At 39.8% G+C, this 16366-nt stretch overlaps 1 protein-coding gene across 1 annotated transcript in view; it reads right to left on the reverse strand.

The window, feature by feature from the left end:
- copg2 (COPI coat complex subunit gamma 2) overlaps nt 1-16366 on the reverse strand; it is a 60002-nt gene that overhangs the window by 31440 nt on the left and 12196 nt on the right. Inside the window, exons 2-5 of the mRNA XM_043714021.1 lie at nt 15131-15183; nt 12519-12599; nt 7107-7178; nt 240-319 (exon numbers count right to left, since the gene is read on the reverse strand). Coding sequence (XP_043569956.1) covers nt 240-319; nt 7107-7178; nt 12519-12599; nt 15131-15183 — 286 coding nt within the window. The remainder of the gene's footprint in view (nt 1-239; nt 320-7106; nt 7179-12518; nt 12600-15130; nt 15184-16366) is intronic.

Here is a 16366-nt window from a genome sequence, read left to right on the forward strand (position 1 = left end):
CACAGGCCTCCACCACCACCCTCTGTCTTCTACCTTTGAGCCAGTTCTGTATCCAAATGGCTAGTTCTCCCTGTATTCCATGAGATCTAACCTTGCTAATCAGTCTCCCATGGGGAACCTTGTCGAACGCTTTACTGAAATCCCTTTAGATCACATCTACTGCTCTGCCCTCATCAATCTTTTTTGTTACTTCATCAAAAAACTCATTACTAAGGCTAATTGTACTTTCTCACTCTTACCTGCTTGTGACTATTATTACATCTTCTGATATGTTCGCCATCTCTTTGATTGTCAAGTAGCACATTCTTCTAAGAGTTTGCTGTAAACGAATAATTTCTTTTTAAAGAAGTGTACAGTCTCTCAGAAATTAATGAGCAACTTAAATTGTAACAACGAGGAATAATACTATTTCCTGGAACATTAGACAAGTTTTTGAAGAACACCTAAGCAGATCAAAGAACATAAATGCATTAAAGAATAAATAATAATTAAGAACAAGATTGGGGCAGACAATACAGGCCTTGAAGCCAGTTCCTTAATTTAGTATTAAGGCTGCATTTTTACATCCACTTTCGTCTTAACATCTATTGATTTTGATCTGGAAAATATTTATTGACTAAGCATCATCAGTCCTTTAACTCAAGAGTTCCAAAAAATCTCAGACCTGAGTGAAGATGTTTTTCTTCATTTCACATAAATGGGCATTCCCTTATTCTGAGACTGTAATTCCAGACTCTTCAGCCCAGGGAATCAGCCTATAAAGAAGACTTGACAGGCTAGATGCTAAGAATTTCATATGTTTCAATAACATTGCCTTAGGTTTTCTAAACTTTAGAGAACATGGGCTCAAAGAACAAAGAAAATTTACAGCCCAGGCCCTTTGGCCCTTCAAGCCTGAGCCGATCCAAATCCACTGCCTAAACCTATCGCCCAATTCCTAAGCATCTGTATCCTTCTGCTCCCCACCTACTCATACATCTGTCCAGACGCACCTTAAATGAATCTACCGTGCCTGCCTCTACTACCTCTGCTGCCAATGCATTCTAGGCACTACCACCCTCTGTGTAAAGTACTTGCCATGTATATCCGCTTTAAACTTTTCACTTCTCACTTTGAACGTGTGACCTCTCGTCATTGAATCCCTCACCCTGGGAAAAAGCTTCTATCTACCCCGTTTATACCCTTCATGATTTTGTAGACCTCAATCAGGTCCCCCCCTCAATCTCCTTTTTTTCTAATGAAAACACTCCTAACCTACTCAACCTCTCTTCATTGCTAGCACCTTTCATAGGAGGCAACATCCTCATAAACCTTCTCTGCACCTTCTCCAAAGTGTCCACATCCTTTTGGTAATGTGGTGACCAGAACTGTACACAGTATTCTAAATGCGGTCAAACCAAAGTCTTGTACAATTTTAATTGTCAGCTCTTATACTCAATACCCCGTCCGATGAAGGCAAGCATACCATATGCCTTCTTGACCACTCTATCCATCTGTGCAGCCACCTTCAGGGTACAATGGACTGAACTCCCAGATCTCTCTGCTCATCAACTTTTCCCAAGGCTCTTCCGTTTACAGTATAGTTCGCTCTAGAATTAGACTTCCCAAAATGCATCACATTACATTTGCCTGGATTGAACTCCATCTGCCACTTCTCACCCAACTCTCTAGTCTATGTATATTCTCCAGTATTCTTTGACAGTCCCCTATGCTTTCTGCTACTCCTCCAATCTTCGTGTCATCTGAAAACTTACTGATCAGACCAACAATGCCCTCTTCCAGATCATTTCATGTCATAGACATGTACAGCATGGAAACAGACCCTTCGGTCCAATACGTCCATGCCGACCAGATATCCCAACCCAATCTAGTCCCACCTGCCAGCACCCGGCCCATATCTCTCCAAACCCTTCCAAATGCATTTTATCACAAAGAACAGTGGCGCCAGCACTGATCCCTGAGGAATACCACTGGTCACCTTTCTCCATTTTGAGAAACTCCCTTCAACTACAACTCTCTGTCTCCTGTTGCTCAACCAGTTCTTTATCCATCTAGCTAGTACACCTGGCACACCATGTGACTTCACTTTCTCCATTAGTTTACCATGGGGAACCTTATCAGACGCCTTACTAAAGTCCATTTATATGACATCTACAGCCCTTCCTTCCTCTATCAATTTGGTCACTTCCTCAAAGAACTCTATTAAGGTAGTAAGGCACGAGCTTCCCCGCACAAAACCATGTTGCCTATCACTGATAAGCCCACTCTTAAGTAGATTTTATCCTTCAGTACCTTCTCCAGCAACTTTCCCACTACTGATGTCAGGCTCACTGGTCTGTAGTTACTTGGAATATCCCTACTATCCTTCTTGTACAGGGGGATGACATGAGCAACCCTCTAGTCTGCCGGCACCTCATCTGTGTTTAAAGATGCTACAAAGATATCTGTCAGGGCCCCAGGTATTCCTCTCTCGCCTCCCTCAGCAACCTGGGATAGATCCCATAAGGACCTGGGGATTTGTCCACCTTAATATCCTTTAGTCTTCCCAACACATCTTCCCTCCTTATGTCAATGTGATCCAGAGTAAACAAACTTCTATCTCTTATCTCAGCATTCATCACCTCCCGTTCCTCAGTGAACATTCACCTATTAAGATAGTCATCTCATTACCATCAGGTTGTATGCTTACTCACTGAGCTGGTAGATTTGTTCTCAGATGTTTCATCACCATGCTAGGTAACATCATCAGTAAGCCTCAGATGAAGCGGTGGTGTTCTGTCCTGCTTGCTATTTATCTGTCTTGGTCTGTTATGGTGGTGATATCACTTCCGGGTCTTTTTCTGAGAAGTTGGTAAATGGGATCCAAATCAATATGTTTGTTAATGAAGTTCCAGATTGAATGCCAGATCTCTCGGAATTCCCGTGCATGTCTTTGTTTAGCCTGTCTCAGGATGGCTGTGTTGTCCCAGTTGAATTGGTGTCCCTCTTTGTCTGTGTGTATGGACACTATGGGTAGTTGGTCATGTCCTTTGGTGGCTAGTTGGTGCTCATGTATCCTGGCAGCTAGCTTCTTGCCTGTCTGTTCAATGTAATGTTTGTTGCAGTCCTTGCAGGATATTTTGTATATGACGTTCATTCTGCTGGTTGTTGGTACGGGGTCCTTTAAATTCATCAAGAGCTGTTTCAGTGCGGTGGTAGGTTTTTGGGCTACCATAATGACGAGGGGCCAGAGCAGTCTGGTCGTCATCTCAGAGATGTCTTTAATGTATGGCAGGGAGGCTAGAGTTTTTGGGCATGTTGTGTCTTCTTGTTTAGGCCTGTTGTGTAGGAATCGGCAGACTGCGCTTAACGGGGAACCGTTGTTCCTGAATTCGTTGTACAGGTGTTTTTCCTCAGCTTCTCTTAGTTCCTGGGGGCTGCAGCGTGTTGTGGCTCATTTAAATCATGTCCTGATGCAGCTCCATTTGTGGGTGCAGGGATGATTGCTCCTGCAGTTGAGTTTCTGGTCATTGTGTCTAGCTTTCCTGTAAACACGCTTCTGCAGCTCCCCAGGAGCTTTGCATTCTACCGTGACATCTAGGAAGGGGAGTATGTTGTTGTTCTCTTCCTCTTTGGTGAACTTTATACCGGTAAGGATGCGGTTTATGTGTTTGTGGGTTTCTTCTAATTTGTTACGTTTCATCATCCATATAGCGGACCCAAAGCTTGGGCTGGATCGTGCAAAGTGCTGTTCATTCTAACCTCTGCATAACTGCTTCTGCTAAGAGTCCTGATTTTGGTAATCCCATAGGCCTCCCATTGATGTGTTTGTAGGCCTGGTCTTTGAAGGTGAAGTGGGTTGTGAGGCACAGATCTACTAGTTTGAGGATGCTGTCCTTGCTGATGGAGTTGGTGCGGTCAGGTTTGTATCTTTGGTTTGTCTAGCAGTGAGGCCAGTGTTTCTTTGGCTAGGGTGATGTTTATTGATGTGAATAGGGCTGTCAGGTCAAAAGAAACCATGGCCTCGTCATCCTCTACCTTGGTGTCTTTGATGATGTTAAGGAATTCCTGGATGGAGCGGCTTGAGTCTTCTACTAGGTGTTTCAGTTTGCGTTGCAGTTCCTTTGCTAGTCTGTATGTCAGTGTACCGGGAAGTGAGACTATGGATCTGAGGGGGGACCCTTGTTTATGTACCTTTGGTAAACTGTAGAAATGAGTATGTTGGATCCTTCAGGTTTCATTCTGTGAATGTCTATCTTGTTAATTTCACCTGCCTTGTGAAGTTTCCTCAAGGATGCTAAAATACAGTTTTCTAGCTGTGGAGTCAGGTCCGTTGGCCCCTGTTGGTAGGTATCGGTATCTGTGAATAATGTGTTTGCTTTTTCAATGTATTGCGTTCTGTTCAGGATGACGGTCATGTGCCTTTTGTCTGATGGGATGATTATGATATTTCTGTCTCTTCTGAGTCCTTGCAGGGCTTTTCTTTCCAGTATGTGGAGGGTTCATCAGAAGCTTATAATCAATAAGGTCATCCATCAACCTCCTACAATCCAGTGAAAAATGTTTCAGCTTTTCCAGTTTATTTTTATATCTCAAACTCTCCATTCCCACTAACATTCTGGTAAATCTTTCCTGAACCCTCTCCAATTTAATAATAGCCTCCCCACAGTAGGGTGATCAGACCTGCACACAGTATTCCAGAAGAGCTCACCAATGTTCTGTACAACCTCAAAATGACATCCTAAGTCTTATACTCAAAGGTCTGAGCAATGAAGGGAAGCGTGCTAAATGCCTTTTTAATCACCCTGTCTACCTTTGACGCAAATTTCAAAGACTTATGTACCTGAACCCTTACATCTCACTGTTCTACAACACTAACCAGGTCACTACCATTAATTGTGTAAGTCCTGTCCTTGTTTGTATTACCAAAATACAATACATCACGTTTATCCAAATTAAACTTCATTTGTCACACCTCACTGCCTTGACTCAATTGATCAAGATCTCTGTAATCTTAGATAACCTTCTTCACTGTCCACAATACGTTCAATCCAAATCATTTAGATAAATGACAAATAAAAGTAGACCCAATACCAATCCCTGTGGAGCACCACTGGTCACAGGCCTCCAGTCCAAAAAACAACACTCCACTATCATTCTCTGGCTCCTACTGGCAAACGCACCCTGAATTCCACGTGATCTAACTTTATTAATTAGTATACCATATGGAATCTCGTCAAAGGCTTTACTAAAGTCCAACTAAACAACATCTTCTGCTCTGCCCTCAAATCTTTTTTTTGTTACTTCATACTTCATTAAAAGAAACTCAATCAAGTTTGTGTGACTTCAATTTTCCTTGCACAAAATCATGCTGACTATCCCTAATTAGTCCTTGCCTCTCCAAATGAATGTAAATCCTATCTTACAGAATCACCTCAAGCAACTTATCCACCACTGATGTCAGGCTTACAGGTGAATAGTTTCCAGGTTTCTTCATACAGTCTTTCTTAAACAATGATACATTAGTCACCCTCCAGCCCTCCGGTACTTCTCCCTATTTATAGACGTTACAAATATTTATGCTAGGGGCCCCACAATTTCATCGCTAGCTTCCCACAATGTGCTGCATCAGTCAGTAGCTTATTTCTTTGTAAGTGCTGCTTCATTGCACTGTCGATGACCCTCTCCATCACATGGCTGACAACTGGGTGGTAACTGGTCAGATTGGATTTGACCTGCGTCTTTGTACACAGCACGTACCAGACAACATTCCACAGTGTCAAGTAGATGTAATGTTACATCTGTCTTGGAACAGTTTGGCTGGGCGCGTAGTTTTGGAGTGCAAGTGTTCAGTATTATTTCTGAAATACTGTCAGAGCTCATAGCTTTTGCAGTAACTAGTGCCTTCAGCTATTTCTTGATATCATATAGAGTGAATAGAATTGACTGAAGACTGCCATCTGTACTGTGGGGACTTTCAGAGGACGCAAAGATGGGTCATCCACTCAGCACTTTTGGCTGAAAATGGATGAAAATACATCATCCTTGTCTTGCGCATTGATGGGTTACACTCCCCCATCACTGAAGATGGGAATGCTTCCTCATCCTGTCAGCTGTTCAATTGCCAACTACCACTCACAATTAGATGTAGCAGGACAGAAAGCTAGACTGTCCACTGGTTATGGGTTCGCTTAGCCCTGTCTACATGTAGTTCTGTAATATCTCCAATGGTTTGCCATTTCAATTTTAGGCATGCCTGGTGCTGTTCTTGGCATGTCCTCTTACAATCTTTATTGAACTAGGATTTGTCGCGGCTATAATAGTAGAGTGGGGTACATGCTGGACCATGGAGTGAGAGACTTTGAATTAATACAATTCTGTGGCTGCTGACAGCCCCTCTGCCTATGGATCCTCAGTTTTGAGTTGCTAAATCTGTCCCAATTATCAGGATGATAATGCTACCCAATATCAATGTTTTATATATTAGCATATTAGTTGTAATATTTTATTTCTCTTGTAGTAAACACTTTTGCAACAAATGTTAATGAACAAGTTGCCTTCTTCACTGCTTGCAGTACCTGTATATCATTTTTTGGATTCTTGTAGAAGGTTACCCTACTCCCTTTGAATACCCACATTTATTAGTCTCCTCAATGCTTTTTAAAAAGACCTGCCTTTCCCTTCAACCAAATGGCTAATTTCACATTTTCACATATGATAGTCATCAGCCAACTTCCTGCCTGATCACTTAACCAGTGCATTGCTCATTGTTGCCTCTTTATGGCATCCTCAAAGCTTTCTCACTTAGATGTGCAATCAAGCAAACTTAGATAAATTACTTTGTCTCTTCAAAGTCATTGACATAGACAATATGCATCTGAGATCCAAAAAAATGATCTTTGTGGTACTCTTACCAACCTCAAAGTGACTAAATTATTTCTACTGTTTTCCTTCTGTTAACCAATTTCAATCTATGTTAATATGTTGCACCAATCCAGTGAGCCTTAGTCAACTGATAGAGTGTAATCTAGAAATTAGCCACAAAAAAAAGGATAAAACATTAATTACTTGAAAATGCCAAAACATTCTTAGGACTTCCTTCATGGTCATATCCAACAGATACTTACATCATTGCACTGAAACAGTTTGGTCATTGCAAAGAAGGCTTCAGTAGCTTCTGCTGTTCCAAAATGATCTCCCTTGAAGAGAACAGAAAGAGAAAGTAGAATCTCTACCTGATAAATTGTTGGAATGAGCCATCAGCTGGGCCTTCTGAAAATTTTGGCTACATTTTTATTATTACAAGATACAATATCATGTTATGCCATTGCATGAAAAACACCCTGTTTGGTGTTCTCGAACTTGATGATCTTCACGTCTTCCCTCAGTGCCATTACTTGTCCATCAAATGACATAATTAAAACAGACTATGTGCACATTATCTTTTATTTGATGCAGGACTTATTGTTTAAAAATGTGATGGTTTCACAGCATATACAAAAATGATTATTTCAAAAGTAGCTAATTGACAATTTAAGATGTGCTAAGGTTGCGTCCATGCATGTGCGTATTTATTACTTCTTTTGTGTAACACTGTAGCTGAAAATTCACAACATCAGATATGCCTTTAAAGGACGAGGCCAGGAGTTTGCCAGTCCCAATTTACAATGAAATTTTAACACTAACTGCTTAAGATATACTTTGGAGATAGCATATCATATCACATAAGCCATGAATAATAGGTCACTGTTTTCAGATGTCAAATCTGTTTTAAAAAGCAAAGAAAAATATTAAAGTCATAGTAGAAATTTACCCATTTCACTCTGGAACTTTAATCAGTTTCTAGAAGAGACCCTAGTTAGTTCATACCTATGACAAGATTTTCTCTAGCAAGCTTGCCCTCGGAAGTCTTAATTGCATCAAAGTATTGCACCAATAAGAATGTGATGCAGATGAACTACTTTCAGGGGCAAGTAGGGATGAGCAAAAGATGCTGGCTTTGCCACCTCATGAACAAATAAAAGAAAACATTTTGGTGTTGCAGTTCAACAATCCACTCATGTCTCTTTGAACAAAACCTAACTCACATACTAAGCTGGCCAGGTTCAATCATTTAAATAGAGTGGGTGTGCCATTTTATCGAGTCAACAATAATTTTCTGTTTACAAAAAATGAAATTTTAGTCAGCAAATACACAAATTGACTTTTTATTGTGCAGAGAAGAGCATTGGAGTAAGTCTAATTTACTTTTCAAGTTTGTTTATGCTATGCATATTTGCAAAGTAAAATAGTTCAGAATAGCTTGTTTCTGGTTCTGAAAATGATCAATGATCAATTACTGAAAATGATTGAAATGGAAGGGGATGGTAAGTTTTCTGTTAACAGAAGTGTTTCAAAAATATAATTTTACATTGTACAAATTCAAATCTTCCATTTCTAACAAACGTTTTCCTCGCTTTTCTTTTATTGATTTGTTGGATGTTAATGTTGCTGGCAAGTTCACCATTTATTGCCTATCCCTTATTGACAAGGGCCACATCAGGAACCACTGCAGTCCGTGTAGTGTAGGTGTTCTTACAGTGCTGAGAGAGATACAGTTCCAGGACTTTGATATAATAGTAGTGAAGGGACAGCAACACAGTTCCAAGTCAGGTTGTATGACCTGAAGGAACTGGAAGATATTGGTTTACTATCACATTGTCATTGCCAATCAATATTTGAGGAGGGAAGAGATATTTAAAATATTTGCACGTGATTCTACTATCTCAACAATAAACACTAACAATTAGAGAGAGATGTTTCCTTTTCAGATAAATATTTGAAGCTAAGGAAGGTGCAAACCTAGAGGAATGGACAGTTCAGTGGGATTAGTTTTGGACTGACGTAGCAGAGTGCAAGCACAGACATGGTAGCGTTTGATGCTGGAAGCCTTTATGAATCCACATTACTCTAATTGTTTCTAAGCATACAGAAACGGAAACACTTAATCTCCTCTGCAGAAAAGTAAAATGACACTAACATCAGTTATTAGAGTCATAGAGATGTACAGCATGGAAACAGACCCTTCAGTCTAACTTGTTCATGCGGCCAGATATCCCAACCCAATTTAGTCCCACTTGCCAGCACCCAACCCATATCCCTCCAAACCCTTCCTTTTCATATACCCATCCAGATGCCTTTTAAATGTTGCAATTGTACCAGCCTCCACCACTTCCTCTGGGAGCTCATTTCATTCATGTACCACCCTCTGCATGAAAACATTGTCCCTTAGGTCTCTTTTATGTCTTTCCCCTCTCACCCTAAACCTATGCCCTCTAGTTTTGGACTCCCCCACCCCAGGGAAAATACTTTGTCTATTTATCCCATCCATGCCACTCATGATTTTTAAACATCTATAAGGTCACCCCTCCCAGCCTCCAACACTCCAGGGAAAACAGCCCCAGCCTGTTCAGCCTCTCCCTATAGCTCAAATCCTCCAGCCCAGGCACATCCTTGTAAATCTTTTCTCAAACCCTTTCAAGTTTCACAACATCTTTCCAATAGGAAGGAGACCAGAACTGTACGCAATATTCCAAAAGTGGCCTAATCAATGTCCTGCACAGCCGCAACATAACCTCCCAACTCCTGTGCTCAATACTCTGACCAATAAAGGAAAGCACACCAAACACCTTCTTCACTATCCTATCTACCGGCGACTCTACTTTCAAGGAGCTATGAACTGCACTCCAAGGTCTCTTTGTTCAGCAACACTCCCGAGGACCTTACCATTAACTCCATATCTCCCACTAAGGTTTGCTTTCGCAAGATGCAGCACCTCACATTTATTTAACTTAAACTCCATCTGCCACTTCTCAGCCCATTGGCCCATCTGATCAAGATCCTGTTGTAATCTGAAGTAACCCTCTTCGCTGTCCACTGCTCCTCCAATTTTGATGTCATCTGCAAATTTACAACTATATCTCTTATGCTCACATCCAAATCATTTATATAAATGATGAGAAGTAGTTGCCCTAGCACTGATCCTTGTGGCACTCCACTGGTCAAAGGCCTCCAGTCTGAAAAACAACCCTCCAATTCCACCCTCTGTCTTCCACCTTTGAGCCAGTTCTGTATCCAAATGGCTAGTTCTCCCTGTAATCCATGAGATCTAATCTTGCTAATCAGTCTCCCATGGGGAATCTTGTCGAACGCCTTACTGAAGTCCATATAGATCACATCTACCGCTCTGCCCTCATCAATCTTCTACAAAAAACTCAATCAAGTTTATGAGACATGATTTCCCACGCACAAAGCGGGTTCACTGTCCCTAATCAGTCCTTGCCTTTCCGAATACATGTACATCCTGTCCCTCAGGATTCCCTCCAACAACATGCCCATCACCAACATCAGGCTCACTGGTCTATAGATCCCTGGCCTGTCCTTGCCACCCTTCTTAAACATTGGCACCACTTTAGCCAAATTCCAGTCTTCCGGCACCTCATCTATGAGTACCGATGATACAAACATCTCAGTAAGAGGCCCAGCAATCACTTCCCTAGCTTCCCACGGAGTGCTAGGGTACACCTGATCAGGTCCTGGGGCTTTATCCACTTTTATGCATTTCAAGGCATCCAGTACGTCCTGCTCTGTAATATGGACATTTTTCAAGATGTCACCATCTATTTCCCTATATTCTATATCCTTTTCCACAAATAAATGTCCTTTTCCACAATAAATACTGAATCAAAATTCTCATTTAGTATCTCCCCCATCTCCTGCGGCTCCACACAAAGGCCACCTTGCTGATCTTTGCGGGGCCCTATTCTCTCCCTAGTTGGCCCCAAAATGCTCCCCCACTGACACCTCAGTCACCTGCCTTGCCTTATTTCCCAAGAGTAGGTCAAGTTTTGCAACTTCTCTAGTAGGTACATTCACATACTGAATCACAAAACTTTCTTGTACACACTTAACAAATTCCTCTCCATCTAAACGCAGTCTATGTTTCGAAAGTTAAAATCCCCTACCATAGCCACCCTATTATTCTTACAGATAACTGAGATCTCCTTACAAATTTGTTTCTCAATTTTCCTCTGACTATTAAGGGGTCTATAATAAAATCCCAAGAAAGTGATTGGCCCTTTCTTATTTCTCAGTTCCACCCAAATAACTTCCCTGGATGTATTTCCGGTATTATCCTCCCTCAGTACAGCTGTAATGCTATCCCTTATCAAAAATGCCACTCCCTCTCCTCTCTTGTCACCCTTTCTGTCCTTCCTGTAGCATTTGTATCCTGGAACATTAAGCTGCCAGTCCTGTCCATCCCTGAGCCATGTTTCTGTATTTGCTATGATCCATTGGTCCAAAAACGTGAATCCTTCTCCCTTACACCAGCTCCTCAGCCATGCATTCATCTGCTCTATTCTCCTATTCCTGCTCTCACTAGCTCATAGGACTGGGAGTAATCCAGATATTACTACTCTAGAGGACCTCCTTTTTAAATTCCTGCTTAACTCTCTGTAATCTCCCCTCAGAATCTCAACCTTTTCCCTTCCTATGTCATTGGTTCCAATGTGTACAATGACCTCCTGCTGGCCCCTCTCCCCCTTGAGAACATTCCCCAAAACAATGCAACAGCATATACGATTTTCTCCAAATTCCTTAGACTCACATGTTGTATAAACTAATACATCAGATCCTTCTGGGAATGCTTTCTTTGAAGGGAACATAGAAAATGCAGACCTGGAAATATATTACACTCAAGACATTTTATAAACTTGCCAACTTTTATAGGTGCGCCATCGAGAGCATTATGTCTGGATCTATCATTACCTGGTATGGTAACTGTACCATTCAAGATCGGAGACAGTTACAGAGAGTGGTGAACTCGGCCTGGACAATCACAAAGGCCAACCTCTCATCTATAGAATCCATCTACCAGCCCCACTGTCAAAGAAAGGCCGGCAGCATTCTCAAAGATCCATCCCATCCGGGCAATGTTTTTCTACAACCTCTACCATCGGGGAGAAGGTACAGAAGCCTGAACACACGCACCAGCCAGTTTCGAAACAGTTTCTACCCTACTGTTGTTAGAATACTGAATGGACTCAAACTCTTAACATTCGCCTGTACCTGTGTTTTTGTTTTTGCCGCTATTTACCTATTATTTACTTATCTTTGCTACTTAACCCTGTAATCTGCCTATATTGCTCGCAAGACAAAGCTTTTCACTGTGCCTTGGTACACATGGCAATAAAGTCAATTCAATTCAATTCAATAAATCTTGCTCACAGGCAAGCATTTTATCAAAAGGTAATCTCCTTCTAAACTTAAGAACAGATTTAGTGCATGAAGATCTCAGATAGTAAGAATACTTGACAATTGCACAGCCTAAGTGTAGTGGAGGCTTGTTCAATTATGGTATTGAAAAAGGGAAGTGGATAATACTTGCAGGGCTTATGGGGAATATATGGTAGACTGAGACTAGTCGAGTTGCCCTGACAGCCAATACAGACATTATTTTCTTTTGTGATGTAACTATTCTATATACTCTAATATCTTACCTGGTTCAGCAGGTACAGAATCTTTGTAAGAATATGTAAGCATTTTCTGGGATTTAATGGCGTTTCATTGAAAATACGGGCCTGTGGACAATAAAAACTTTCATTAAGGCAACATAGAGATCTAGCAATAAAATTATTGAAATGAGCTGTGTTCCTTGATAAAATTCTATTTCAGACAGTTTTGTCCTCCACAAGATGGGAAATAAGATCCTTTCAGAACATGACTTCCAATGCTATAATTAATTTTGTTTAGGTCTACTACGTTGCAAGTTGAACAGAGATTTTTGTCTTAACTTTATACAAAATTAAAAAGATATAATTTCAGCTCAGTGTACTGAAATTCTAAGCATAGCCTTCAAATAGTTTTACAATTTTACAACACAACACATATGATCTTCTCCTAGCGTGTTTCATGCAATCAGAAAAGTACCCTCATCTGCACTAATGTGACATTTCCACTAGTCAGGCCAAACTAGGAGGAAACAACTGCTTGCTGATGGAGTCAGTCAGTTGTTTATATATGGGTCTCAACATCATCAGGGTCAAGGTGAGACAACCCAAACATTTCAACTAGGACTTTCAGAGTTGGTGTAAAGTTACAACTTGCTAACAAATTGTGCTGGATTAAAACTTCATAAAAAGGTAGTTATAGGATATTAACACATTAATTCATATATAGATATCCAAGAATACATGCTTATCACATATATAGATAAACATTCAAATACTCAGAATAGTCAAGAACGTTTCAAAATATAAATCAAAAACATGGTGCAACTGGCATGAATTCGAAATTAACAAAAATTGTGTTTAATTAAGTCCTGTTCTGTAGGATACTGAAGTATCCCCGATATTTTTAAATATACTATTAGCTAGTCAATCTAATATTCATGGAAATTTTCAGAATGAAAACCAAATAGTCCTCAGCCAACCATTAAAATAATAACCAGCAATTGCCACCAGCTCTCTGGTGCTTCTAAAGATCATAAACTGCACTCCAATACTTAAAAACTGACCTGAAGTCAGAAATACACTGTAACAACTAACAGAAGTACTTGATGCTCTTGTTTTAAACATAAAAAATGAAAACAAAATGATTTGAAAGCTCCAGTAAAAGAGTGGACAAATTTCAAGTGAATACTTTATGGCACTGAAATAATGCAATTTCAGGGTAACCTCTTTATGATCCTCTGCAAGTTTTCCTATCTGGACCACGACACTGAACCAAAGCATCTCAAATAGAAACCAAACTTATTGATCCGCTGGTTGAATGCCTGAAAATTTATCAGCCAATTGCTCAGTTCACCATGTTGAAATATTTTAAAATAAAACAAGTTTAAATTAGGCATGTAATCTCATGCAAGCAGGTTAACTGGTTCAGGAATGAAATAATATTTGAATCCAATGCAAGTTAAAGGCACCTTTTCTAAACATTTTCTGTATGTAAATAGCCATTTTACAGAGCCTTCTGCAATCAGATTAAAAGGCTGTCATTCAGTCAGTGTAGAGAGAAATACTTAAATTTCTACACAGGATGGAGACCATTCAGTTTGTGCCACATTCATGCGTTCTATTATCCTGATGTTCTTTACCCAAAACCATCAATAACTGTACTCTGATGTTTAATGTTAATTCTCCTTAAAAGGTCAGAATTGATTCAAATTTAATACATACTTGTTATAATGCATCTGACAGTGTAATAATGGTTTACATGAAACCATTTCTTCTTGTATTACTACTTATCTTTCCAGGTTCTAATCCCAAGCTTATGCTGTTTCTCACCGATAACTAGAAATAAAGCACAACACCCTCCTAAAACATCTTCTAAACTTTTGATGGCTTCTAACACCTTTCTGATAAAGCTTCAGTTTTTTTGTAACCTACATTTTGTAATTGTATCCTCTCATTTCTAATAAATTCCAATTAATCTTTACTCTTTTCCACGCATCTATTACTTCCATGTTCCCAAAACTGCTCAATATTCCAAATATAGCTTAGTCAATATTTTGTACAACTTGATCAAAAAATCAACTTTGCACTTTTCAGGACCCATGAATAAAATCCGTATACTTATTTTGCCTTTTAAAAGGTTACCATTCTGTTTTAAAAGTTTCCAAGATGAGGAGAGATTTTGACACAGCAGTTAAAGAAAAATTATTCCAGCTGTCAAGTTGGTCAGTATTAAGATTCGAGAAACAAAATCATTGGATAAAGATCTAGAGAACAGCTGCCAAGAAAAAGTTTCACTCCGATCTGCAGCGATCCATCACAATCTCCCTCAAAAAGGTGCTGGAAGCCAATTTCATAAATAATTTTAAAAGGAAGTTGTAAAAATACTTATGGATGAGAAACTTACTTGGCTACAAGTAAAATCAGATATGTAGGAGTAAACACTTTCGAAGAACCAACCGAGACACAATGGGCTGTAAATTGAAGTTATTCTAAATCTACATCATGATCATCACAATTTTCTTTCGTCACCATAAGAATGTAGGAAGGATTTTTTAAAAAATTAAGTCATCTTTTTAAAATTAAATTACACAACATTTGCAATGACATTGTTTCTTTGATTCCCAGAATACAGTAGAAGAAAGTTGATGTTGAAAACTTGCCTCTTGTAGTACTGCACTCTTCTCCAAATGTTGGTAAGGATTGGATCCACTTCCTAAAAAGCATGCAAAGAATGAAGGTGAATACGATCAGCAAATTAGTATTATTTTGTGTGTTATAAATGAAGTGTTTTGAAAGCTGTCTTGACAAATATTTAAGCTCAGAGTTTGCTTCAGTTTTTTTGAGCTATTCGTTTGTCCCATAGATTTACATACCCTCACGGGAGTCAGTCTAAATATTTCTATGGATGACAAAAGTACTGTAGGATTAGTTTGTACAACTATGAGGAGGATTTTGGACAGAATTTTACCAAAAGTTATCTAGGTGCCAATTTCAAGTTTATTTGATTTATTTATTGTCACGTGTACTAAGGTACAGTGGAAGGCAGTACAAGCAAATCGTAGTAAGCAAGGATGTACAGATCAAAAAGACTTAAGACAAGAGGTATACAGGTTACATTGCACAAAGTGAATGCTAGTTAAGCTCTAATGAGTTACTGCACACATTGCTTCACCTTACTATGCATGCACTAGCATGGTGCGGCACTTGTGCTATCATGCACTTATTAAACGGAAGTATTTACCACTGCTGCACTTTTCAGGATTTCTGTAGCTGTTGTCACATTTAAAACCTAGCTGAGCACCAGGTTAATTGCTGCCAGCCACAAATATTCCTTCACAGTACATCTGTTGTATTATGGACTAGGCAGACTACTCAAACCATTCTTGAGCAGGCAACTCAGACCATAACTTCGCAATCCATTTCGGTAAGTGTACAGCGAAAATTACCCGGAGTGAGGGAGGTAGGTTGACTACTAGGTTTTAAAACAGACAGAAATTGATTCACAAAAAGTACACAATGAAACACAAAGAACAGAATAAAGAAACCTTACAGAACTCAGTCTATCCAAACTAGACTTAATTACGCTGTTCTGCATATACACAACAGTCTCAATAAGCAAATCCCCTTAAAAGACCAGTAAAAAAAAAGAAACAGATGCTTACAGGTTGAAGTTAGAAGGGCAGAGAGAGTGAGTTTTCACACAGCTCACAGTTGAACTCCCAACCAGTTCTGGACAGAACTGAACTGCTCAGCTAGAGAGCTGACCACTCCCCTTTCATTATACAGGGTCACTTCTAAAACAATACCACTTTGGCCTGAAGGCTCATCTGTTTACATATAAACAAAAAGGCCTCTTAGTACCCTTTAATCTCTGTACCAAACCAGTCTAATCAGCA

The sequence above is a fragment of the Chiloscyllium plagiosum genome, chromosome 23, assembly GCF_004010195.1.
Source record: "Chiloscyllium plagiosum isolate BGI_BamShark_2017 chromosome 23, ASM401019v2, whole genome shotgun sequence".
NCBI classification, from domain to species: Eukaryota; Metazoa; Chordata; class Chondrichthyes; order Orectolobiformes; family Hemiscylliidae; genus Chiloscyllium; species Chiloscyllium plagiosum.